The following is a 27,846-nucleotide window of genomic DNA, read 5'->3' as shown; positions in this document are numbered from 1 at the left end:
CATGTAGAAAAATGAGACATTGGTCTTACTGTTAGACAACAATGGTTGAAATGTATTCTTTCTAGGTATTGCTTTGTACGCGTTACGGACGCACACCATCTATAGCTACTGATTTGTGTGACACGAACCTAGAATACGTCACCTCAGGAATGATCGTCAAAGGTCGTATATTGATTTTCTTCCCGTGGTGACATATTGGCATTACGTATGGTGTATGTGTATGTGGTACTCAGTGTCTGGTCTCGCCATTTATTTCGCGTCATGTCAGAAACTGTCCGATCCCTGGCAGCGATTGACATCAGTTCCGATGTCATGCCCCCCAGAGTATGTATCCCGACTGCTTACCGTGAAGGTGAAGGACGTTTAGAAGACCGATGTTTGCGTTATTGAAACTCCAGCAAGGTCAAGCTTGAGTAAATTTCAGTATGTCACAATAACACTCGTAGCTGAATATCTCTTGTATTTCCTGCTTCTCAAGCGTGACTCAATACCAGTTCGTTATGTCATCATACAGACGCGTGCTCCCATATAAAAGCAACGGAGAAGTGTCTTTACAGGACTTGTGGATATTTAAAGTGATGAATATCAGCATTTCCACAGTATCAAGTTGATCTATTATTAGCGGACGGCGACGTTCATTTTGAAAGACAAGGTAAACATATTTAACTATTTCATTACACTGCTGCATGAAATGGCGAAGTGTTACCTTTTGCTACATTTATATTAATATATTTAAAACTATGTCATATTCATGCCATCAATTTGAGTTTCTTCTTTCTTGTACATTTATAAATTAATGGTTTAGTATGTTTAATATCATTATTTTCTGAAGGTTATTGGTCCATCAACCGAATACTGACACAAGGGTTCCAGTATCAATATTTTCAGTGTGTATAGTGGGTGATCTGTAAATGTATAGAGGGCTTGCTTGCTTGAGGTAGCACTCAGATCATGAGTGGGTCATATGGACGAACATACACATACAGTCAAATGTCAATAAAACCAGTGTATAGAAATTAATTCACCCGAGAAGACCCGGGTTAGAATCTATCCCAGTTGTGTAGATCGATGCTCTTGGTGCCAATCACTGGATTGTCTGGTCCATACTCGATTATTTACAGATCGCCGTCATATAGCTGGAGTATTGTGGGTGCTGCGTTAAAGGGCAAGTTCACACGGAAATGAGCCTATTTTTCTTGTACTTTTTCCACATTAAAAGTGTTAACATAGAAGTGTCATAGACAAAAATATAAAAATATCACAATTAATTAACATATTTTTCGCATTAAAACGATTTATATTTTTCACATTTACCAAGTGTTCTATTTCCACAACAAAAACACCATGGCTTATGCCCCTTGCAATATGACGTCATTGGTGCCAATTGATAAACATTATGACGTCATCATGCTTTGTTAGAGCCGCTTCACGTGGTGTAGGTCCAGGTGTGTGATTCTAGCGTCTCAGATGCCAGCCAGCATAGTGTTATGCTGAGTCACCACTGCGCCGGAGTGTGTCGTAGGCCATGTTGTTTTACTGCAAACTGGTACTTGATATCTTTTGCGTTGAGAATAGACAGGGACCCAGTTGAATTGGCACCAATTACGTCATAATCTAAGGGGGATAACTCAGGCCTGTTTAGCTCGAAAAACGAAGGCCTCATAACGGCATATCATTTTCACACTATTGTGAGCTTCCTACGTTCACTGTGAAAAAAAAGAGTGTATATTTTCAAACACAGATACTAATTAATTCTAAAATTGCGTTTTGTTTAGAAAAAGAAAGAAAGTGATTTTTACGTGTACACTTCCCCTTTAAACTACAAACAACAACTAGAAATTGAGACTCAATCTCCATAAACGCATGAGGAAGTAGTGAGAAACGTACTATACCGGTTCGTAGCGTTATAACCGTGGGGTCAAGGGTCAGACGAGGACCCCATAATCCCTTGCTTTGAGAGGAGACCGCCTCCGTGGTGTAATGGACAGAGGGCCTTCCCGGAGAGAGGAAGGTTGTAGGTTCGATCCCCGGCCGCGTCAAGACGTAAAAAGGTGGTACTTGTTGTTATCCTCCCTAGCGCTCGCCAAGGGGATAAAACAAGGATCAGGTTGGCTCGGAAGTCAGTATACCGTGTCTGAGTGGGGTATTCATGTTAAACTGCGGCATGGTATCTCAGTGGGCTAGCACTATAAATCGGCATTAGTCCGGATGAGTACAAGCAGACCCCCCCCCCCCCCCCCACCCCACACACACACATCCAACACACCCACACATCCAACACACACGTAGCTATATAAGTTAAAAGTGCAATAATCTTGAACGCGACGTTACACCTCATTTCACCTCACCTTTAAGGGGGGACTAGAATAACGATAAATTACCAGGAGGTTTGCCATCGTACCCCGATCTTTGCTTATGCTATTCGACCTCTAATGAGCCTGGTCGCGACTGAATGAAGTCTGCCGTCACGTGTCTGTGATATACGCTAACATCGCTGACTGCGGGTTGACCAACATGCACACACTATATTAGGCCTTATCCCCAAACTTAGCGATCAGCATCACCCAGTCTAGAATCGATAAGGAAGGAAACCTGACGCAAAATCCGTTCAATATTTCATCACGGACGTGCCACTCATATCCTAATGGTCAATTTGACCTGCGCATGACACATCAGGTTGAATTGTGGGTAACGGAAATATAAAACGTCACTGCCAGAGATTTATCAGTCTCAATGATCTGTCGAAACAGATTCCATCCGACGTAAAAGGCAAAACAGTCGGTGACAATAACTTGAACGGATCACTGACAATCAGTGATGATTCCAGGTGTTCGAAAAGGGTAAACATGTCTGCCCCACAACAACACCCGCCATTCACAGCATTCACGCCATTTGTATAAAGAGCACGAGCCTATTTGTTGCCTGACGCAGCACGGAAGTACTCCTGCTATATGAAGGCGGCCTGTAAACAATCGATAGCGTTTAGCCAGAGACCATTACATAGATCTATTTTATGGTCTCTGGTTTAGCCTACTGATTTTGTTATATATAGCGTTTAGCCAGAGACCATAACATAGATCTATCTAGCCTATTGAATTTGTTAGACCCGTGAAGATTTCGGGGTAGAATAGGACTTCAGCAACCCATGCTTGCCGCAAAAGGCGACTAACGGAATCGGGCGGTCAGGCTCGCTGACTTGGTTGATGCATGTCATCGATCCCAATTGCGTGGATCGATGCTCATGATGTCAATCACTGGATTGTCTGGTCCAGACTCGATTATTTTACAGACTGCCGTCACACAGCGGGAATATTGCTGCGTGCGGCGTAAAACCAACCAACCAACCACATTTCACTAACAGTAACACTAACACTACAGCATTAACACTGTACAGTAAACTACGGTTATAACGAACTGACAGGGACCAATAAGTTTAATTTGTAATAACCGTTCGTTATAAGCATATATACAGTAAATGGCAGGGACAACAAAAAACCCAGTTCGTTATATCCGTCAGTTCGTTATGAACGTGATCGTTATAAACGTATTTTACTATAATGAAAATGTGTACTAATATTTCGCTTGGCTCCTGCTTACAACATTACCCCGGTCAATGGATCAGTGTGTACTCGATTTTCATTCTCAGCTCCCTGGGGAGTATACAAGCCAAGCTGCCTGTGAGGCGCTAGAAGGTAAACAGTCACATTAGCATCTCATCCTACCGGGTACCCATTCACTACTGGGTGAACAGAGGCACATTTCGAACAAAGTCATTTGCCCAAGGAGATACCACGTGCGCTGCATGTGTCTCAGTGCGTTGCAGGACAGAAGCCACAGAAACTCTCAGGAGTCAAGGGGCGGTCGGGTAGCCTAGTGGTTAAAGCGTTCGCTCGTCACGCCGAAGACCCGGGTTCGATTCCCAACATGGGTACAATGTGTGAAGCCGATTTCTGGTGTCCCCCGCTGTGATTTTGCTGGAATATTGCTAAAAGCGGCGTAAAACCATACTCACTCACTCTCAGGAGTCAAACTACCGAACGCGGTTACCCATACGAAAATTCTCAGCGGCCGACGTTGCTTAACTTTACGTGATTTGTGACCTGTACACTGTGCACAAGGGCGTGTTATCAACACTAGCACTAACACTGGCGTTAATACTAGCACTAACACTGGCACTAACATTAACACTAGCTCTTACACTGACATTAACACTAGTATAAACACCCGCACTAACATTGACACCAGCACTAACATTAGCATTAACCCTAGCACTAGTATTAACACTAGCTCCAACACTAGCATTAACTCTAGAATTAACCCTGGCACTAACATTAACACTAGCTCCAACACTAGCATGAACACGTGCACTCACACTAACACTAGCTCTAATACTAACATTAACACTAGCACTAACACAAGTATTAACCCTAGCACTAACATTAACACTAGTTCCAACACTAGCTCTAACATTAACATTAGGACTAGCTCCAGCACTAGCATTAACACTAACACAAGCATTAACATTAGGACTAGCACCAACGCTAGCATTCTCACTACCTCTCAAAACGGAGCCGTGTGGTATTTCTCAATGCTGGAAGATGTGAGATAAGGTGAAATGGGGTTGAACGTCGCGTTCAAGATCATTGCACTTATGTAGCGACGTGCGTGCGTGTTTGGCTTCTTGTACTAGTCCGGACTAATCCGATTTCATAGTGCTAGCCCACTGAGATATCATGCCGCAGTTTAACATCGATACCCCACTCAGACACAGTATACTGACCAGCAGCCGACCAGTCCTTGTTTTAGCCCCTTCATACCGAGCGCAAGACAGGGTAACAACAAGTACCATCTTTTAATGTATTTTAGTATGACACTGGAAGCAGCTACCGACGAGTTGAGGTAAAATGGTGTCAGCGTCGCATTAAAGATGGTTTCACGTGTGTGTGTGGCTGCTTGTACTAGTCCGAACTAATCCCGGTTTTATAGCGCTTGCCCACTGATATGCCATGTAGCATGGATACCCCACTAAGACTAAGCCACTAAGACACATCATACTGGCTCCGAGTCAGACATCCCTTGTCTTATCCCTTAATACCGAGCTCCAGGCATGGCAACAACAAGTGCCTTCTTTTAATGTTCTTCAGCGTGAAGCGGCCAGGGAATAGAACCACCTACCTTCCGCTCTTTGGGAAGAGATTTCAGCTTTTAGATCTTCCGAGGATGTTCATAAGGGTTACAAAAGTATCATCTTTTAACGCGGCCTGGCATCGAGCCACGGAACTTTCACCGTCCGCACAGACGCTCTATCCACTAGACACGGAGGCGGTTTCTTCCTACAAGGCAGTTACAAAGTCATAATGCAAAAAAATAAAAATAAAATGTGTATTAGCTTGATAGTTGTGGCGGGGGGGGGGGGGGGGTGGGGGGGGGGGGGGGGGGTCTTCTGGAAATACCAGCTCATCTTCCATCAACTGAAACACAATTAGGTTCGACCGAGACCACTGGTTTGTATGGGCCAGATTCGATTATTTACAGGCCGCTGTGAAATAGCTGAAACAGTGTTGTTGCGGCGTACAACAACTGAAAAGAAATAAAGAAATACTATGGAAACCGGTTTTCAATGCTGGTCATGAATTACGAGGCTTTACGGTCACCTTGACATGACTAAAGGACGTTGCGGTGTCGAGTATTTAGAATATGCATGGTAACCATCACGCTCTACACCAGTTCAACGGGGTTGGGGGTGTATAACAGTGTAGCCTGCTCCTAGGTGAGGTGATGTACACCCTTGGCACGTATAGCAGTCATCTCACGCAACATGTGGTATGTGTCAGCACATTAATGAAGATGAAACCTATTAGTGAGTTCATCGATGTTGTTCTGCGTCCTGACCGCCTCAATGGTTTGTGATGGAGTGATAAAAGAGGACACTTGTTATCAGGCCTCGGTAAAAGGGGCTAAAAGAAGGACTGGTCGACTCGGAATCAGTATATTGTTTCTGAGTGGGGTATTTTTGTTAAACTGCGGCATGGTATCTCGGTGGGCTAGTACTTAAATCGGCATCAGTCCGGACTAGTTGAAGCAGCCATACACACAACGTGAATGGGAGTGGGGTGGGGGTCCAAATTGTTATAGGCAGTAAACCTATCTGAGAGGACATTTCGATATTTATTTTGGACCCCTCCCTTTAAGAAATGATGGATCCGACCTTGCCTACACAGTGGTTTGACATGTGTCGATTACATTACCTTTGCATTTTTACATGACTATTGTATAGCCCTTGGTGGTTCTACTGAAATATACTCGACCACTGTGTAGGACTAGCATTGCTATTAATCACCAGGGTAGAACACGAAATAGCTGTCGTGGTTACATGAATGTTTACTTGTTATTGAATTATCCAGATGATGTAATGTAAATACGTGTATAGTGAGGGACTGGCTATCGAAGAGCTTAAGATCACGCACGTTCAAGTAATCACGTAGCTGTAGTAAACACGCATTGTTAAGCCATGTAAACAACTAAACAGGAAGCTGGGAGTACCGGTGCACGTGTCTTGGGTGAACCTCGGTGAAAGTGCCCGGCCATCTGCTAATGATGCAACATATAACGGTGGTTTTATATAGTGGCGCCAGTTGTTAAGGCTCGCTTGATAAACGCTCGCGTAGCACATACAAGAATTGTATTACTTCAGAAAGCACCATACCAGAGACGGATCCAGATCTGTTTAAAGTCGGGAGGAGTCACTGCGTATGTGTACGTGTTGTGTGTGGGTTGAGTGTGGGTTGCTTTTTAATAAATGGGAAATATTCAATAATACGTACATTGAGGTATTTGTTTGGTCGCTGTGGTTCATAATTATATCAATAAAGCGATTCCGTGACTTTGGGTTGGCAAACCAAGCAATGTTTTGAATTTATGAATTTATGAATTTATGAACCGAACACAATAGACCACGTCCCCTGTTTCCTGGCGTCCTGGGGCGGTCGGGTAACCTAGTGGTTAAAGCGTTGGATTGTCACGCCGAAGACCCGGGTTCGATTCCCGACATGGGTACAATGTGTGAAGCCCATTTCTGGTGTCCCCCGCCGTGATATTGCTGGAATATTGCTAAAAGCGGCGTAAAACCACACTCACTCACTCACTCCCGGTGTCCTGTTCAAGAAACTGTCTTAGCGCTAAACATGTTTTAGCTAAGTCTAAATCCGAAGGTGTCAAAGTTATAAAAACTATAAAATTATCTATGAAATTAAGACATTGTTGGACCTGTCTTCTTAGGTCGCGACAGGTACAAAAGACGGAATTTGAAGAAAACGATTCGACAGTACAGGGGTCTACTGAATCACGTCCGACCACAAAACCGAGTGTTTACCACTTGCACTTTCAAAACACGAACAACAACAGACAAAAGCAAACAGCTCTGAAACATCGTATTTACCCGCTGTCACATGCAAAAAGCGAATCGATGACAGAGGATAGCTTTACAATCAACCTTTTCGTGTATTTCGTACATCAGTAGCAGCGTATCTTGAGGGGCTTATTTATTTATTTATTTAGTGTGTATATGTATGCATGTTTAGGACTTCCTTCTCCCATCCAGACAAAGGATGTTTGTTCAATGAGTTTAATGCAACCTATCTGTTTTTGACATGTGCCCAACACAGATAACATGCACGTACGCATTTCTTTTCCTGATAGATATGTTTCCGTTCTTTTAGATGTAAAACCCTGCATAGTTTGAACATAGTTAAAAAGATTTTTTTCTAAGGCTAAGCAGTTTACTCCTATTATCCTAACTTTGTTTACAAAATATTTCGCACATATAAGTTCACCACTGCTGATGCACGTGCGACAAACTCCGTCGAAGTTGATCGTTACATTGCATGGTACAAGGTCACGGTGTCCGAAAAGAGTATTTGATCAATAGCTCGTTTTGAGAATAAGGAGACAGGGATTGTATGACAAATTCAAAATATATGAATATATTAAGATTGTGACATGTAGTGTTTCGTATCAGCCACTGTTTGTGTACAGTGTAACAAATCTGATTTTCAGCATCACTTGTATTGAAGGACCTGGCCCACGTGCTATCAGGCGCGCTGTGCGTGTTGCTGGTAATGCTTCGTGTTCCTTGACATTTGCCGCGGCTCTGGCTTCAGGGTGTCAGTACTCCGAGGAGAGATCGTTAATGCCGCCACGAGCATTCAGCATTGCTTGATTGGTCAATAAATAGTTGCGTCTCGCTTCAAAATAGACAGCCACAGACGGACATCGTGGGAAATATGCCGTAATTGACATTCTCGGAGGACAACGTGACATATCAACAACTGATGTCGGCTATCCTGAATGGGTTTGTGGACAAAGTAAATTTCATATCAAATTCGGTTCTAAAATTATGCTTTTGATTACCTGGACGAGATGGATAATTATATGCAGAGTCCAGATGTCCTAAGCCTCATTTGTAAACATGCACACATTTACTTACATAAGTATTTTTGCTTACATAAGTAAATTTACTTATGGTGGGTAAATAGGTCATGCAAACGGTTTTGCGCACGTGAGTAGGCTATTTATACCCCTGAAGCAAATTGTACCACCAAAAGAGGTAGTGTAAAAGTATATTTACTCCCTAAGTATTTTACTCCATAAGCATACTTATGTCATTTAAACAAATTTATGGTATATTCAAACAGATTGCATCATGCCAGGAAAAAGGCCATTCTTGCATTATCGCATAAACCGCCAGACAGTCATATGACGCTTCTGACTGGGGTTCCTCTGGAGTCATTTGCAGGTGACCTGTTGCGGAATATGGCTGGGAAACAGGTGTAAGCCTGGTGCGTAGTGGTTTGGTGAGGCGACAGAATGTCTACTCCAGCTTGGAGTGAGAGAAACCTTGAAATGCAACTTGAAGATCCAAAGAACACAAGGGATCCATCTGTACCAATATGTCAACAGACATGATCAGTGATGTTCAAGAAAACTCAAGCCAAGTGTGCAAAATTAGAATGCATACACTGAGAAAGTCATTCAGGGAATGAAAAAAGAAACTGAAAACAAGCGGTAGGGGTAGACAACTGTGTAAATTTGACACAAAGCTTAACGAAATTGTGGGTGGCCATCCAAGATTGTGCAACTGATACCGTTTTGGGGGTTGTCATACATTAATGAATATGTTTGATGTACATCACATTGTTCTGGAATAAAACACAATCAGTAATTGAGATGTTGTACTTTATTCAGAAGTTTAATAATACAAATTGCAGCCAGTAAATCATTATCAGTTTTTTTATGGCACAGAGAAAGGTGCCCCATGAGGATTGATGATGGTATTTTACCACAGACAAATTTGAGAACCCGAAACATTTAATGCATTGGTGAAATACGCAGGCTGCTTGTACTTGGCAGAGGTTCATCATCGACATGATGTGGTCAAGGTCACCTCGGCTTGCCCCCACCTCCATGCCCATGTGTCTCATTTCACACAGGTTCTCGTGCGGTGGGGTAGCCTAGTGGTTAAAGCGTTCGCTCGTCATGTCGAAGGCCCGGGTTCGATTCCCCATATGGGTACAATGTGTGAAGCTAATTTATGGTGACCTCCGCCGTGATGTTGCTGGAATATTGCTAAAGGCGGCGTAAAACCATGCGCACTCACAAAGGTTCTGGAGAATCACTGTCAGTCACATATGTGCTGGTAAACCCTACGTCAATATCCCTTATGCATCTATAGTCACTCCGCAACTGACATCCCTCCATTGATAACCTATGGAGTTGAGGGCCTGTAGGGAAAGTCACATATCTTGGTAGAAGTGTGTCAGATATAGCAGCACAAACTGTGCATCCATGTCAACACAGTTGAGATTTCAACCCCAAACAGATTACCGATAGTGCAGTATTCTGCATAGGAGGCTACCGATATACATTTAGCAATGGCAGCTCTGTGATGAAGATCAATAGCTCTATCATGGATGTTCCACTGGCAGGGAACATTGTGGAAGCTCCCCACAGAGGAAATTAAATTGCACATATAGCGACGTGCATTTACGTGTGTATGTATGTGTATCTGTTTGTACTCCTCCGGACTAATGCCGATGTCATAGTGCTAGCCCACTGAGATACCATGCCGCAGTTTAACATGAATACCCCACTCAGACACAGTATACTGACTCCGAGCCGACCAGTCCTTGTTTCATCCCCTTAATTTTGAGCGCCAGGCAGGGTAACAACAAGTACCATCTTTTAACGTCTTTTGGTGTGACGAGCCCGGATCGAACCCCGAACCTTCCGCTATATGGGCTTACAAGATAAGATAAAACTGTCAACAGACTCAACACTAATGGTGGTTATTGCGTCCGTTTAGTGTGTTTAATATGTGTTTGAAGAAGATATGTGAACGAATAGCGCTCTTGATCAGCGACCGAAAACAAAATATGTATTCGATTACTTAGAGACCGCTGTGGTATAACTGTAGTTTTTCTGACTGGATCGTACATCGACATTCAGTTATACCACAACACAAGGCACCTTAGAATCCAGTCTTTGTCATGTCTTTGTTAGATAGGTTATGATATACAAAGGCAAATCCTACATGACGTATTATGTCGGATTCGCGTCCAATAGTTGAAATATTGAGATCAGTTTCTTGTTTAGTTAAGTCATTATGTCACGTCACTGCATTGAAAATGTCCTATTCTCTGATGTATTCTGCGAAAGCATGACCCAAAACCCACCTATGCTGTGAGGTAAGAATTGCCCGCCCGAGCACTTTGTATGGACTAGCCAGTCGAGCAAAGACTACACGAAACAATCACGCATGTATGTCACAGTGTTGAAGACATGTGCTGGGGCTGCCACCAGAGATCAGGTACTTGTGTACGCTTTGATTTAAAGGGAGGAATAGGGACATTTTAGTATCACAATGGTTAAATAGTTGCTTGTCAAGTCGATGTCTCATTTCATAAAGCAGCTCTAGCGTTACGACTGTAGTATCAGTTTATTTGTTTGTTTGTTCATCAATATTCCAGCTATATGACGGCGGACTATACATAATCGAGTCTAGACCTGACCATACATTCATTGATGTTACGTGTATGCTGTCAGTGTACGATGACAAGCGATCAACCAGTCCATGAGTATGTTCACCCTATCTGTAAGCCGACTCTTACGACCAGTATATAGGTTGCTGGAGACCTTTTCAAACCCGGAGTCCCCGCGGCTGGATTTAAGTGATACAAAGACGTATATAGATATAGGTATTTACGTCTTTGAGTAATATAAACGGTGTGATATGATCTTGATTGTTATAACGATGCAGTCATCAATATTCAAGTTGTATAGTAAGTTTCGTCCAGGCTGATTAAACACCAACAATCCACTCATACATGTCATGCATTCGGGTCAGGATCTGATCTGCCCCGGAAACCGAACGGAAGCAAAGTATTTCTAAGGACCTTTGGAGTAAGTCAGAAAAGATTGGCTAAAAAAACGAAATGTTTGTCTCATATCAGCGCGTAGGTATGTGTGTGTGTGTGTGTGTGTGTGTGTGTGTGTGTGTGTGTGTGTGTCTCAGTGTGTGTGTTAGTGTGTGTGTGTGTGTGTGTCAGGGTGTATGTGTGTCTGTTAGTGTGTGTCTGTTAGTGTTAGTGTGTGTGTGTGTATGTCAGTGTGTGTGTGTGTGTTAGTGTGTGTGTGTCAGTTAGTGTGTGTGTGTCAGTTAATGTGTGTGTGTCAGTTAGTGTGTGTGTGTCAGTGTGTGTGTGTGTTAGTGTGTGTGTCAATGTTAGTGTGTTAGTGTGTATGTGTGTGGGTGTGTGTGTGTGCACGTGTGAGTGTGTTACTGTGAACGTTGTCATCAAATGACCATTTTATGGAGAGGGTGATTTGCTAAATTGCCATTTTGCGTTCTGGTGACCTTGACCTTTCCAAAAAGAGATCATGTATAGCAAGCCTGGTTATTTCCTTAAATACAATTACTGGGATCAAAGCCTGTTTATATCAGTATTTCATAAGTAGCGACCTCCTCCGCATTCTAGTGGATAGAGCGTCTGCCCGGAAAGCGGAATGTCGGTGGTTCGATCCCCGGCCCCGTTAAAAGATGTTACTTGTTGTTGCCCTTATGAACATCCTCGGAAGATCTGAAAAGCAAAATATCCATAATTACCAAAAAATTGGCGCGAAGGTTGCATTCTTCACTAACATTAGTAGTGTCGGAGGCCATTTTGTTTTTGAAAATGAAATGTAAACATTGCTGTAACCAGAGGCAAGTAGAACTATATTGGAATATGATTCATATATGTTCAAGAGTTTTAAGGAGAAAACTTTTTAAGTTAAGTGTTAACGGATGGATAAACGTACAAAGCTCATTTTGACCAATGTCAAGGTGATTAAAGAGTGGCGAGAAGCAATTTAATTATTTATGTGGCCTTACCTATGTCCTGTATGATTAATTTCTTTGTTTGCAGAATGTCAGGAAACCACGTGACATCAGAGGCAAATGGGTATTCACCGGATCCCTCCGCCATGCAGAACCAGACCGGGAACACTCATCCGGGGTCCGATCAGACAGATTCTCACGAGGACAACGCACCAGCGTCTCCAACGGAACAGAACTCGGCGGCGGTGGAACGTCGTGCGTTGTTCCAGAAGCAGCCATCATCTAAACGAAATACCTTCCCAGCTAGCGACAATCGACCTCCCGAAAACCGACGGTGGTCCGACATCGATGAGCAAGGGGCAAAGCCAGGAGTAGTTTTTAAACGGCAGTCCAGCTTTGACTTTGTCCACTCCGACTCCTTCAGTAGGAAACCTCATTCTGAAAAGCTGAAGGAGATCGATCCCGAAAAAGGTTAGACTCTTCCACATCAGCACACAACATGACCCCCGTCTTCCGCAACCCATGCTTGTCGTTAAAGTATATTAAAGGGAATGTTTGTGAGGCTTGCTGACTTTGTTGATGCATGTCATCGTATCCTAGTTGCGTAGATCGATGCTCATGATGCCAATCACTGAATTATCTGGCCAAGACTCGATTATTTTGGTCAAATCCAGTTTTCAAGTGAATACCTTTTATATCATAATCTTCTAACGTCAAACCAATGTTACTTCTTGCTTGTCTTGGTCATTAAGCCAAAAACAGGAAGCGAAATTAGTTTTAGATAAATGTTGCCGGGAACGATTCAATGCTATTTCGTTAAAAATAAGAAAACCTGAAATTAAAATATATAATTTGAAACAAAACAGAGATACATTTTAGCAATATGTTGGGTAGGAAAGTCGATAGAACCCCAAAAATAATTGGCCAAACGGTCTTGCCTATTTAGCGATATAATGTTTGTTGATATAAATCTAAATCTAACAAAAACATGTTAACCCCCGCAGTGCCATGGTGGACTTCGCAGCGTTTTGGGTTGTCCATTCTGTGGTTCTTCGGCTTCCTGTGTCTGTACTCACAGAGGGTGAACCTCAGTATAGCCATTGTCTCCATGGTCGACCACGAAGCCCTGAAACACTCGCAGCAGGTGACCTATACTGTCGCAAACATGACCAATGGGACAGCATACAATGCAACATCGCCGGCAACGAACATATCTGAAGAAGAACAGTGTCCGGTTTCCTCCTCTAAGAGCACCACGGTAGGGAACGCATATTCACACATTTAAAGATACCTATCGAACCCTAACAAATGGCTGGAAGATATAAAGTAACACGTGACTAAAAACGTCACATTGTAAATCCCTGTCATACATGACGCCATCTTGCGGAGAAAAAAAAAGACCCACGTATCCCATGCTTGTGGCAAAACCCTTTCCATATTCAGATGAAAGATCCATTGTACGATTCCGACTTTATCATAAGCATGTGTTCATGAATCATAATGAAATAGTGATTATACCAGGTGCTCGCAAAAATATGAGCGTATCCTGCACAACCGGTAGCACCCGTCACGAACACATCAATTGTTCACCTAAACAACAATACACGCCGGAACATATGGTAATTTTATGTCGCTTGACAAAATCCACTCCGAATCCCCGTTGAATATATAGTGAAAGAGGACATTAATTTTACACTTGAGTTTTCAGAAAGAACAACATGTAGCACTTGGATCGACCTACTGGTTGGGCAGTGTCTTTTTAGTTTTATAATATTTGTCAACTCCTTAGAAACAAGTGGTGGCCCAGTCGTCTAAGGCGCCTCAATTCGCTGTGCAGAGTTGCGTCCCTTGGGCGCGCCAGAAACTATTCGAATTCCGTTTCGCCCCGATTATGTTTCTAGGTCAGTCGCACCATACCCGTGCTCGTGGGTTTCACCAAAGTGCTAAACGTCTGAGACCTGCATCACTTCGGGCTATCCTCCCACATTAAGCTGACACGCCCTGATATAGCTGGAATACTGTTCAAGCGGCGTTAAACCCAACTCACTCACCCACTCTCTAGAAACAAGCCGGTCTGTTTCCGGAAGTCATTGGTCAACTTGAGACATATATCAATTGTCTTTATTTCCCCAGGGTGGAGAGTTTGTGTGGAGCAAGCAGCTCCAGGGTCTCATCCTTGGTTCCTTCTTCTGGGGGTACCTCGTGCTACAGGTGCCCGGGGGGTGGCTCAGCGAGAGGTTCGGCTCCAAGAAAGTGGTGGCCTTTGCAATGTTCCCTGTGGCCATCTTCAATCTGCTGACGCCAGTTGCTGCGCGGACTGACCCCTATCTCTTCCTCGCAGTCAGGGTCATCGTTGGATTAGGGGAGGTATGATGAAAAACAGCGGAATAAATCTTATATATATTCGTAGCCTCCCAAGACAAAAACTCGCCTTCGTCATTAATGTGGCGACAGTGTTGTCGATGTTTATGGTGATTCCTGATCAAAACGCGTCCCCGGAACATCATACTTGGCATAAACGCCGACTGAAATAGGGACCGGATGTTCACACATGGGATCGAGTGTTCACAATAGGGATCGGATGTTCACAATATGGATCTGGTGTTCACAATAGGGATCGGGTGTCACAATAGGGATCGGATGTTCACAATAGGGATCGGGTGATCACAATAGGGACCGGGTGTTCACAATAGGGATCGGATGTTCACAATAGGGACCGGATGTTCACAATAGGGATCGGATGTTCACCATAGGGACCGGGTGTTCACAATAGGGATCGGATGTTCACAATAGGGATCGGGTGTTCACAATAGGGACCGGATGTTCACAATAGGGATCGGATGTTCACAATAGGGATCTGGTGTTTATAAAAGGGATCGGATGTTCACAATAGGGATCGGATATTTACAATAGGGATCTGGTGTTCTCAGTAGGGATCAGATGTTCAGAATAGGGATCAGACGTTCACCATGGGGATATGGTGTTCACAATACGGATCTGGTGTTCACAATAGGGATCAGATGTTCAGAATAGGGATCTGGTGTTCAGAATAGGGATCAGACGTTCACCATTAGGATATGGTGTTCACAATAGGGATCTGGTGTTCACAATAGGGATCAGATGTTCACAATAGGGATCTGGTGTTCGCAATAGGGATCGGGTGTTCACTATGTGTGTCGCAAACAATCGGCGTAAGTCGTTGTTCGTGATAACGACTATTGTTTTTCCTGGGCCAAACTCGTTTATTATAGTATTCTTGGATAACACTGTAATATTGTTGACAGCAGAGTAAACTAGCATCAACAATTGACCAACTCAAATATTGGTTAATTCTCCTCCTTCGAGACAAAAACGTGTAACTTGATAATAAAGACATCCCTCGTTGACAGCAACAAGACACTGCCAAAATATATAATATATAATTCCAACCTAGTTCGGCAAGAGTGGAAACTGGACTTATATAGTTAGGGGAGAGAATACACCACCAAGGGAGATCACTCTAATTTACTAAATGCCGAGTGCAGATCCCCACAGACCATCAGAACACTCGACATTGTATGAGCGTTTCATTCAGTTTGCCGCGACTAACAATACACTACTACATTTACCACATTATATATGTGCACTGGGTTTCGTGAACGAAGTTATCCTTGCTATTGTGTTTTATAGTACATATTGAAGTTACTGATATTACATGATTTACCTTCTGTCTCAGGGCGTCTTGTACCCAGCAGCACAGGCCTTCTGGGCGAGATGGTCTCCACCCCATGAAAGAAGTCGACTTATAGGATTCTCGTATGCGGGTAGGTTATCCCTGGGCTGGTACCCTCACTGCTGTACTTACACACTTGTTAATCCGGCGATATATAGTGAGAAATATTTCAGGTTTATACATCTATTAACATTTATTTACATGTATTGATAAATATTGCCGAAAATTAAGTTAGGACAATCTTAGGTCAGTGTTTCCGTGAAACTACTTCTAGCAATGCTGTGCGTCCTGTCGCAACGTTATGAGTGAGTGAGTATGGTTTGACGCCGCGTTTAGCAGTATTCCAGCAATATCACGGCAGGGGACACCAGACATTGTACCCATGTCGGGAATCGAACCAGGGTCTTCGGCGTGACGAGCGAACGCTTTAACCACTAGGCTACCCGACCGCCCCCTCAACGTTATGAACAACAAAGAGAAAGGGACGCCTACATCCACATCTTCTGAAGCAAAATTTGCCGACATAACACATATATATGCTGAACAAAACAAGTTGGAGCACACAATTTTATAACATCCCCCCCCCCAAAAAAATAAAAATAAAAAAATAAATAAAAAATATTCATGATTCCTAACTTTTTGTTCAGTATATTGGTTCAAACTTGTTGATTTTAAGTCGAAGTCTTTTTTTTCATCTTTCAGGTGGTCAGTTTGGCAACGCCATGATTTTCCCCGTCGGTGGCTACCTGTGTGCATACGGCTTCGACGGCGGTTGGCCCTCTGTGTTTTATGTTATAGGTAAGACGGCCAGATGTTGTGGGTGGTGAGGTGGGTTTTTCAAACAGCTTTGTACAGTTCTAATGTTATACCACGGCATGTCAGCTTAATGTTCAAGGCAAGTCCAGAATGACGATTTGCTGAATCCCACGGACACGGATAGACATCGACACATACTGGCATACAATCGACTTCAAGGTTATGTTTGGGATTGTAAAACCTCAGGGAAGAAAGTAAGACCGAGGTCATGCTCCCGAGACTCTCTGTGGTTTATAATACCATGAATAACCGAGGAGGAGTGTTTTATCAAGGTTAGATACCGTCAAATTATGAAAGCATAATTGTGCCACTTTGGTTACATATATATATTTATATTTAAATCGAAATTTCTCGTTATTTCAATAATTTGTTATTTTCGAGTTTTTTCTCGTTATTTCGATTATTTTTTCGTAATTTCATATTTTCTCTCGCTACCCCTTTTCTCGATACTTCGACTTTTATATCTCGTAATTTCGATTTTATTCGAATTTTTCAAATAAACTTGAAATAACGAGAAGATAATCGAAATTACTTGAAAAAATCAAAGCAACGAGAAAATAATCAAAATAACGAGGAAACAATCAAAATTTCGAGTTTTTAGATAAACTTGCAATAACGAGAAAATATTTGGAAGTAACGAAAACAAACTCGTTATTTCGAGGAAATAACTGAAATAACGAGAAAATAATCCATGTAACGAAATTTCGAGAAAATAATTGAAATAACGAGAAATTTCGATTAAAACAATTAATGCCACCATAAGCTTTCCTATCAAATAAGGCACAAATGTGTAAAACATATTGTGAAAATATATCAAATATCGATCCATTAAAAATATCGACTGGTTTGTCTCCCTTATACAGAAGTGGACCGACCCAACCGGCGCCTGGTTAATTTCGCACGTTCAACACCTTACTCGACAAAAACAAAACCTCCTTGTCGTGTCTCACATACCACTGTCGTTACTTGGCGCTTAATTGATTTTTTGTACCCGCGAAGATCCGGGTTAGAATATTTCTTCCACAACCTATGCATGTGGTATAAGGCGATTATGCTTGTCGTGAGAGGCGACTAATGGGATCGGTTGGTCAGGCTCTCTGACTTGGTTGATGCATGTCATCGTATCACATTTGCGTAGATCGATGCTCATGATCTCAATCACTGGATTGTCTGGTCCGGACTCGATTTTTTTACGGACCGCCGTCACATAGCTGGAATATTGCTGAGTGAGACGTTAAACAACGAACAAACACAAACATAACAGCTAGTTTTTCTTGTAACTAGGCATTTAATCAGGACATGACATTTTCAGGAAGCGTGGGGTTCATCTGGTGTGTATTCTGGTGTATTTTCGCCAGCAACTCCCCCGCCGACTCACCGAGGATCTCGGAGATAGAGAGGAAGTACATCGAGTACTCTGTTGGACCACTGAACAGAGGCAAGCGGGTAGGTGGGCCACGCACCCCCTGCAGGGTTGTGTGTTTGTTGTTTAACGCTGCACTAAGAGATGTTCAAGACATATGACGGCGGCCTGCAACTAATCGAGTCCTGGCCAGACAATCCAGTGATTGAAATGAGCAACGACCCATCTCCCCAGGCAAAGGAGTTAACTGACTGTAAAAGTCCAGTTTCCACCCTTTCCGAACAAGGCTACAATTTTGTGGTTCGGTCGTAGTCGCCACCAGTGTACCCATCTTTTGGGTGTCATGGACGCTTGCATTTTATACAACGTTTACATTGTCGATAGTGACGTTATTATTCTTCTGAGGAAGGGAGACGCACGGAACTTTCTGATTTTACGTTGAACTACTTACATTAGACGTATTTCGCAATGAGTTTGAGTAAATAATGTGAAGGGGTTGCTTCTGATTTTGGGTGAGTGAGTTGGGTTTAACGCCGCTTTTAACAGTATTCCAGTTATATCACGGCGTGTCAGCTAAATGTGGGAGGAAAGCCCCAAGTGATGCAGGTCTCAGACGTTTACCACTTCGGTGAAACCAACGAGCACGGGTATGGTGCTGACAAACCTAGAAACATAATCGGGGCGAACCGGGATTCGAACCCACAATCATATATTACATATATATACATGGTTGATATTTTGGTTGTTGATAACTTATGTGTTTTATACCTGGGTTATCAGATAGTGATGTCAACGATTTCATGGTTTCAATACTTCTTCCACAGACCACTCCCTGGAAGTCTATCTTCACGTCCCGTGCCGTGTGGGCCATCATCGTCGCCCACGTGTGCGGCAACTACGGGATTTACATGTTGCTGACGCAACTCCCAACATACATGAAAGATGTGCTCAAGTTCGATATTAAGGCAGTAAGTTTCACCTCCTTGACAAGTTGTTTCTTGTTATAAACCAGCCCAAAGCCTACAGCGACGAAATAACATTGTTATGTCCGTCAACACTGCTTCTGTTTGCCCGTTGCCAGTCCTTCTGTTCGGGTCACGGGTCACGGGTCACTTAGAGATCCTATGCGCACAATTCACTCGACGGAGTTGCGTCCCTTTGCTGTACCAAGATGTGCTGTATGTGGTTTCGATCGGCTGGTTAGTTAGAACGATATTAGTGCTTATGTGTTCCAGAAAATATTGACAATATATTTTGCCTACAATTCTATACATTTCTGATGAACTGAGAAAGCAGACCTTGTTAGGGTAAGTGCGTTGTGAAAAGATGTTCGTTCATCTTATAAATATTGTCTTGCAGCAGTGCCCGAAGAAGTATTCACTTAACGCTCTCCTCCTATTTCAGCTGACACGCCGTGACATAACAGGAATCCTGTTCAAAGCAGTGTTTACCCCGTCTTGTGTTTCAGAATGACCTGTTTTCCATGCTGCCCTACCCGTGTTTCAGAACAACCTGTTTTCCATGCTGCCCTACCCGTGTTTCAGAACAACCTGTTTTCTACCTCTGTTTCAGAACGGCCTGTTTTCCATGCTGCCCTACTTGTGTTTCAGAACGGCCTGTTTTCCATGCTGCCCTACTTGTGTTTCAGAACGACCTGTTTTCAATGCTGCCCTACCTCTGTTTCAGAACGGCCTGTTTTCCATGCTGCCCTACCTGTGTTTCAGAACGGCCTGTTTTCCATGCTGCCCTACCTGTGTTTCAGAACGGCCTGTTTTCAATGCTCCCCTACCTGTGTTTCAGAACGGCCTGTTTTTCATGCTGCCCTACCTGTGTTTCAGAACGGCCTGTTTTCTATGTTCCCATACCCGTGTTTCAGAACGGCCTGTTTTCTATGCTCCCCGTCTCCCTGTTTCAGAACGGCCTGTTTTCCATGCTGCCCTACCTGTGTTTCAGAACGGCCTGTTTTCTATGTTCCCATACCCGTGTTTCAGAACGGCCTGTTTTCTATGCTCCCCGTCTCCCTGTTTCAGAACGGCCTGTTTTCCATGCTGCCCTACCTGTGTTTCAGAACGGCCTGTTTTCAATGCTCCCATACCTGTGTTTCAGAACGGCCTGTTTTCTATGCTCCCCGTCTCCCTGTTTCAGAACGGCCTGTTTTCTATGTTCCCCTACCTGTGTTTCAGAACGGCCTGTTTTCAATGCTCCCCTACCTGTGTTTCAGAACGGCCTGTTTTCCATGCTGCCTTACCTGTGTTTCAGAACGGCCTGTTTTCCATGCTCCCCTACCTGTGTTTCAGAACGGCCTGTTTTCCATGCTGCCCTACCTGTGTTTCAGAACGGCCTGTTTTCTATGTTCCCCTACCTGTGTTTCAGAACGGCCTGTTTTCAATGCTGCCCTACCTGTGTTTCAGAACGGCCTGTTTTCCATGCTGCCCTACCTGTGTTTCAGAACGGCCTGTTTTCCATGCTGCCCTACCTGTGTTTCTGGTTCTTGATCACCGTCTCCGGGGCACTGGCCGACCTGCTCATATCCCGGAACATCCTCAGTGTGGCCTGGACCCGCAAACTGATGACCTGTATCGGTATGCATCTGCACGTACAGTTCATTACGCCATAATAAATTATTATGTGATTTTCATCCCCGCCACTCTGGGCCAACTTCCCACCTAACATCATTGTATTGGCCCTCTGTACCTACACATCCGAGACAGTTATTGTACACAGATGTCTTGAAAAATTAAATATAATATATATGATACATATAGTTAAATCTAATTGATAATGTATTGTGGCCTTTTTGGAACACTTTCCACTATGTAATCTTTCTCACAATACACACATGAATATCGTTATTAAAAAAAAATCACCACTTCTTCAAAAGAATATATGTATATACTAGAAATAATTTTGTTGCTAACTATGAAACGTATTTCGTGGCATTTCATAATCAATCCTTTTCAAATCAATTGATTTTTGTTACACCAAATATGATGTTATTAACTGTATTCTCAAACGAGTGAGTGAGTGAGTATGGTTTTACGCCGCTTTTAGCAATATTCCAGCAATATCACGGCGGTGGACACCAGAAATGGGCTTCACACATTGTACCCATGTCGGGAATCGAACCCGGGTCTTCGGCGTGACGATATTCTCAAACGAGAATAGTTATGGGACAGACTATAGTTGAAAGATTGAAACTGTTTATACATCTAGTATTATTGACTGGGGATCCCGTGTTAGAATAGGCCCTAGAGGCGATGGATCGGTGATCATGTTATCAATCACTGGTTTGTTTGGTCCTGACTCGACAAATAACAATCAAGGATGTCCAGTCAAGTATTATGAAATGAAAATGGTACATCGATCAGTGTTTTCAGATAATGATGTTCACCTGTGTCTTCATCCATCACCTCCATCCACACAGGTACAATAGCTCCTGCAATGTTCCTGATTGGGACAGGATATATGGACTGCACCCAGCAGGCCGGAGCTGTCGTCATGGTGACGCTGGCGGTGGGACTCTGCGGCTTCCACTTCAGCGGCCACTTCATCAACCACGGGGATGTCGCGCCACAGTATGCCGGGACTATTTTCGGGATCACCAACACCGCAGCTACAGTTCCAGGTATCCTTGCGCCCTACATCGTCGGAGCCATGACCAAAGATGTAAGTGCAGTAACTATTACAAAAGTAGTTTGTACTTTAAGTCCACGTATCACTGCGCAATGTGAATTTCGTGTGAGGTGATTAGACTACGTAATGTGAAGATACATGTTTGTAATTCTATAATGTGTGGAAAAAGCTGATTTTATCTGTTTCGGGAATTATTTATTTCTAATATTTGAATATGACCAATTCTTTGACCCTAGCTGATTTTGTTAGGACATCTAGAAAATTACAGTACAAACTCACGGTAAAAGATCCATCTCGGAAAATGGCTTTGAGCATTATGAATTTTTTTCTCGTTGATTAAAAAATAGTCCTTAATTTTCACTCATTTTATCCACTTTTGTGTAGTTGTATGATGTAAGAATTTCAAAACTTGCAAGTATAGGGAAGATAAAGACCAATTGTTCGCTACTGAACATGTCTGATAAGTCTCACAACAGCATATAAAGGGACTTTCAAATTCCAGTAGGACCACAAGCTCGCTGACTTGGTCAATGCACGCCATCGATCCCAATTGCGTGGATTGATGCTCATGATATCAATCACTGGATTGTCTGGTCCAGACTCGATTATTTACAAACCGCCGTCATATAGCTGGAATATTGCTGAGTGCGGCGTTAAACAACAAACAAACAAAACAGTAGGGCCTAAGTTCTTTAAGTGTCATTCTTCCTGTTACTCCTGCCGTGACAGTCACAGCTGTCTGTTACACTTCGAACAGGTAACCGGAAGGTGTTCACTCTCATCTGTGTTTCGGGGCACGGGTGACCCAGTCGTCTAAGGTGCCGCATTTCGCTGTGCAGAGTTACGTCCCTTGGACAAGCCAGGAACCTATGATCGTGGTTTCGAATCTCGGTTCGAACCGATTATGTTTCTAGGTTTGTCAGCACCATACCCGTGCTCGTTGGTTTCACCGAAGGGGTAAACGTCTGAGACCTGCATCACTTCGGATTTTCCTCCAACATTAAGCTGACACGCCGTGATATAACTGGAATACTGTTTAAAGCGCGTCAAACCCAACTCACTCACTCACTCACTGTTCTTTTCACAGGGAACGAGAGAACAATGGCTGTCAACCTTCTACGTAGCCGCGGCTATATACTGCTTCGGGGCTATCTTCTACCTGTTTATGGCGATGGGCAACGTGCAGCCATGGGCTGAGGCCGGCGACATGAACAACGCCGGTGAACAAGACAACATGGTGACGTTCAAACTGAACGACATCACAGAGGAGGGCCAGAACGGAGATCAGGACCACCCGGGACGGACGCTCATGACGAATGACAGGAAGGATGTTTGAGGATACAGATGGTGTTTGAGGATACAGATGGTGTTTGAGGATACAGGTGGTGTTTGAGGATACAGGTGACTAGCATATCTGAGGATTGCGTTGGGAACTTAGGTCCGTCCCTGTGCCCACCGTCCAGTCGAAAGTAGATATTAATCAAAGGGACCAACGTTGATCTCCCAAATACTACATGTAGAAGCTTCATATGAATGCATAAGTATTATATATTTACAAGAGACTAGCCCCATGCAAAAGTATTTTTTTGCCATATATCTCCTTGTCCACCCTTCCGACATTTATAGCAGGTCTTTTTAGTCGAAGCCAACCCTATTGAGGCCCACTGAAGTATAGACAGACAATTGTACCGTCCACTGTCACCTAGCCAATGCGCATGCGTTGGTCGTAACGGAAGCGTGACGTAAAGGCACACCTATGCCTGGTTAGGGTTTTCCGACTATTTGGTTTACGATAAGTCGATCCAACTATTTATTCCCGTCGCGTCTGTTATCATATTTGTAAACAATATGTTTATAAACAGATCGACCAAAGTTGATCTGTATCTAAGGGAAGCAACTCTTGACTCGATGTAGCCACTACTAAAACATCAATAAGTAAGAGATCGCTTGTGAAACAATTGTACACAACCACCGTTGGTTGGTTAACGCCGCACTCAGCAATATTCCAGCTCAATGACGGCGGTCTGTAGAGAATCGAGTCTGGACCAGACAATCCTGTGATTGAAAACATCGATTCACGCAATTGGGATACGATGACATGCATCAACAAAGTCAGCGTGCCTGACCACCCGATCCCGTTAGTCGCCTCTTACGACAAGCATAGTCGCCTTTTACGGCAAGCATGGGTTGCTGAAGACCTATTCTACACAACCACCGACCCGTATTTGTAAACACATGCATTAATAAACAAAGATATACATGACCTTACCTGAAACTAACGTACATCTGCGAGTGTATTGACATAACGGTCATCCAACACGTGACCTTAGCTAGAGGATTCTGCGGTGAAGGTCACTCACGCGCACGATGAAGGTAAAATTTAATGCATTTAACTGCGTCTCAAAGAAAAACAAGTTGCAGCCGACGTGTGTGTTCTCCATGTTGGTGCTAAATGCAATGACGTGTATGTAAACGAAGTTCAATATGTGTATATTTTCCTGCCAAAAACGTCTTTCCTCTTGCTGAATTTAAATTAGTAAATATAGACATACCCCATTTGTCAGATACCTAAGTTGGCATTTGTGATTTTAAGGTATCTCACAAATGGGTTACCTGAGAAATGGGGTGTGGCCCTTTGAGCGGAGAATCTAAACTGGAAAAAGAAGTGCATGGTATGTGTATTGGAAGCGCCTGTCGTGAGAGATTACCTGTTGTCATACAAGGAGGAGAGAATCTATTATCATTGTTATATATATTTTGATATATATTTTTTGTTGCCATTTTGCCGTGTACGTGTTTATTAGTTTATTTTGTATAGGCTTGTTAATATTTTGGGATATAAATGTACATACATATATATTTACGTTAAAGACGTTGTCCGGTGATCGTCTTAATCCCATTGACGATATTACCCAAATGTGATAAATTAAGTTCAACTTGAAGAATCTCACATCATTGTATGTGTATGTCACACAGGAAGACCAACATTTCCTCCTGTAGAATCTTTCCTCATTAGTCGTCATAGAATCAGGCCATCTGATTGGTCATATCCATACTACTCGACTGGTCGGCCTTAACGGTGAAAATGGTTGGCACAGTGCCAACAACTTACCTTAATCTTTAAGGTGAGGCAATTTGGGGACAGTCGTCGTTAGCCCGTTGATGTTGGAACAGTTTCATGAATTATAAATGCGGATCCAGCATTTCTTAAAAGGAGGGGTCCAAAATATCAAAATACTCTCTCAGATAGTTTTACTGCCTTCATCAAGTGTTTCTTAGTTTGCTTTCTACGAAACCCTAGAAAGGTCTAGGAGGCGAAGCAACTTATTTTGTCCGGCAGCGGGACATGGGAATATTTGTTGTTACCTTACAAGATGTTATTTAGTTACTTTAAACATATTTTATTCAGATTGAAATGGATTGGGAACAAGTTATCCAACTTAGGACCCCCTCTCCATGGTATTTACAAAAGCTTATACAGTAAATCATATACAAGGAAAACAGAAAAGAAGATGAGTGTATAGATATTAATGAAATGTACAAATGAGAGTCTAGTATATTTACATTAAAGTGTTACCCAAATCTCTTTGTATGACTTATAAACATTTGCACTGCCTTAAAGATATGTTGATTTTCGATAAGGGACAAACATTCATTTCCGTTTAACATCTTAAATCTAATCTAAATCTAATTTAACATTTTTGTTCTGTAATATGTCTCGAAATGTTTTTAACATAGATTTTCTTTGGTGGACTTACAATGGACACTCTAACAAATAATGAAATGCGTTTTCACATGGATTACCACATTGATATATTGGATCACATTTTATCTGTATTCTGTATAAATCATAATTTAACTAGCTTTTCGTGTATCTTAATCGAGTATGATACATATTCAACTTTCTAACACCATAGGAAAAATATGGAGGTGCAATAACTTGCACTTTTTGTATGTGTCTTGAATTGGGATGTAGATGTACAGTTTCTACCTGCTGCAGGAATAGTGTTCCATAACCTTACAGTTGATGGGTGTTATTTCATCCAATAGGAATTCATTTATTATTAGAGTAATCATAAAATCGTAACATGTGCCATTGGCAATGACACATGGAACGCATAACATTGTCTGTGTACGCTGTGATACCATCCTACCAAGTTGTATGCGATTGTTGATGGCAATTTGCAACCCTCCAATTGAGGAATAGACACTTGTATTTTCGTACGTATACCGTATGCGACGTAATAAGCGCCCAGGGCGCTCTCAAAATAAGAAATAGGGGGCTCTTATTAGAATATTATTTTGGTGGAAAAAACAGAGTTGAAAGATAAATTTCGTGGTTTATGCTGACGGCCTGACTGTTTATATACGACAGATATATTATTCCAGAATTTAATTGCCCATAATTAAGGGTGCATATAACACACGAGTGCGTATTACACACGAATAAATAAGTCTTGTGTACATTGATCAATCGGAAGGGGTGCTAATTTGGATTGTTCACTTGCCAATATATACGCAAATATCGCCGTGTGCGCTTATTAGAGCGGGGCGCTTATTACGTCGAATACGGTAAAACACACACATATACATACTGGGGTGGCCTTAGCCATTCCAAACTTGTAAAGATGCTAAAGCTCGTCCATGGTCTGGTGTAGGTGCTGAAGTTGCCGTCAACGTCATGCGTGACGTTCTCGGTGTGTAATCAGGGTAATAATCAACTACTAAGGCATAGCTACCATAAGCTTTCAACAACATATGTGACCAACCATGGGATAAGGGGCCATATGGGTGAAAAAATGACATTTTGACTTCTCATTATATTTTAAAACTACAGAAGACCCGTGATGATCCGGGGTAGAATAGGTTTTCCGCAACCCATGCTTGCCGTAAAAGGCGACTTTGCTTGTCGTAAAAGGCGACTAACGGGATCGAGTGGTCAGGCTCGCTGACTTGGTTGATGCATGTCGTCGATCCCAATTGCTTGGATCGATGCTCAGGATGTCAATCACTGGATTGACTGGTCCAGACTCGATTATTTACAGACCGCTGTCATATAGCTGGAATATTGCGGCGTTAAACAACAAACAAACAAACAAATAAAACTACAGTATCTTAGGAATACAAACAGTCAATTCTCAAGCTTCAATTCATATTTGTTACAGAGATACAGGGGCGGTCGGGTAGCGTGGTTAAAGCGTTCGCTCGTCACGCCGAAGACCCGGGTTCGATTCCCGACATGGGTACAAAGTGTGAAGCCCATTTCTGGTGTCCCCCGCCGTGATATTGCTGGAATATTGCTAAAAGCGGCGTAAAACCATACTCACTCACTCACTACAGAGATACATGGCATCAAATATTTGGACTCATTTCCGACCTAAAACTGTTTATGTAATAATTGCAGTTTTTAGATATGATGTCTGATTTATTGAAAGTGGATATGTATGCTGAAATATTTTGAATTATTATTTTTATTACATTACGAACTAACGAGAGAGGAATAATATAGTTTTGTACAGTCCGCACACTGAAGTAAGTTGACGTCAAACGCCTTTATGACGTCACAACACTATTGTATCCCACCACCATGAGGTCCCTTTTCTCCTGGTGGGTCACATATGTTATCCCGTTTGCATACGTTGAACAGTAGTCCGGTGAACTCATTGGAACTAAATTATTAATAAATGTTCTAAAGGTGTGAATATGTGTTTTTTGTTGTAGCTAATGCGTTTCATACAGATAGGTTTTGTGTGCTAACCAGACACATGGATTGTATGCGCATTTATGTTGGAATAGTTATGTCAGGGTACAAACGCGATCTTTTGTCTCAACGGTTCATTAATATAATCGACCACCATGTGTTAAGGGTCAAATACAGTCAAACCTCGTTAATACGGACATTACTGTTGTATACTGATGTTTGTGTTTGTTGTTTAACGCCGCACTCAG

General features: G+C 42.7%; 1 protein-coding gene across 2 annotated transcripts; it reads left to right on the top strand.

Moving 5' to 3' along the window:
* Positions 1-214: 214 nt before the first annotated feature.
* LOC124114499 (sialin-like) lies at positions 215-25,928 on the top strand. Of its 2 annotated transcripts, XM_046475144.2 has the most exons (12): positions 215-652; positions 12,462-12,844; positions 13,378-13,631; positions 14,507-14,740; positions 16,089-16,176; positions 16,788-16,883; positions 18,214-18,347; positions 19,089-19,232; positions 20,714-20,846; positions 21,689-21,930; positions 22,985-23,244; positions 23,283-25,928. In XM_046475144.2, exons 2-11 carry the CDS (start codon positions 12,463-12,465, stop codon positions 23,231-23,233), a joined length of 1,956 nt encoding a protein of 651 aa, XP_046331100.2. In that variant the 5' UTR covers positions 215-652; position 12,462; the 3' UTR covers positions 23,234-23,244; positions 23,283-25,928. The 2 variants fall into 2 exon arrangements, with proteins under 2 accessions (XP_046331100.2, XP_046331057.2); XM_046475101.2 differs by having other exon boundaries at positions 22,985-25,928.
* Positions 25,929-27,846: the final 1,918 nt, after the last annotated feature.

The sequence above is a fragment of the Haliotis rufescens genome, unplaced genomic scaffold (genome assembly GCF_023055435.1).
Source record: "Haliotis rufescens isolate VD_foot unplaced genomic scaffold, xgHalRufe1.0.p SCAF_4, whole genome shotgun sequence".
Taxonomy (NCBI): Eukaryota; Metazoa; Mollusca; class Gastropoda; order Lepetellida; family Haliotidae; genus Haliotis; species Haliotis rufescens.
Note: the sequence above shows the minus strand (reverse complement) of the source record. Positions and strands in the feature narration are given on the sequence as shown.

Excerpts from the sequence above, each read along its gene's own strand:
- LOC124114499 (XM_046475144.2), top strand. The coding sequence starts at position 12,463 with ATGTCAGGAAACCACGTGACATCAGAGGCAAATGGGTATTCACCGGAT. Across the intron at positions 12,845-13,377 it reads GGAGATCGATCCCGAAAAAG|TGCCATGGTGGACTTCGCAG; the intron begins GTTAGACTCTTC and ends TAACCCCCGCAG. Across the intron at positions 13,632-14,506 it reads CCTCCTCTAAGAGCACCACG|GGTGGAGAGTTTGTGTGGAG; the intron begins GTAGGGAACGCA and ends TTATTTCCCCAG.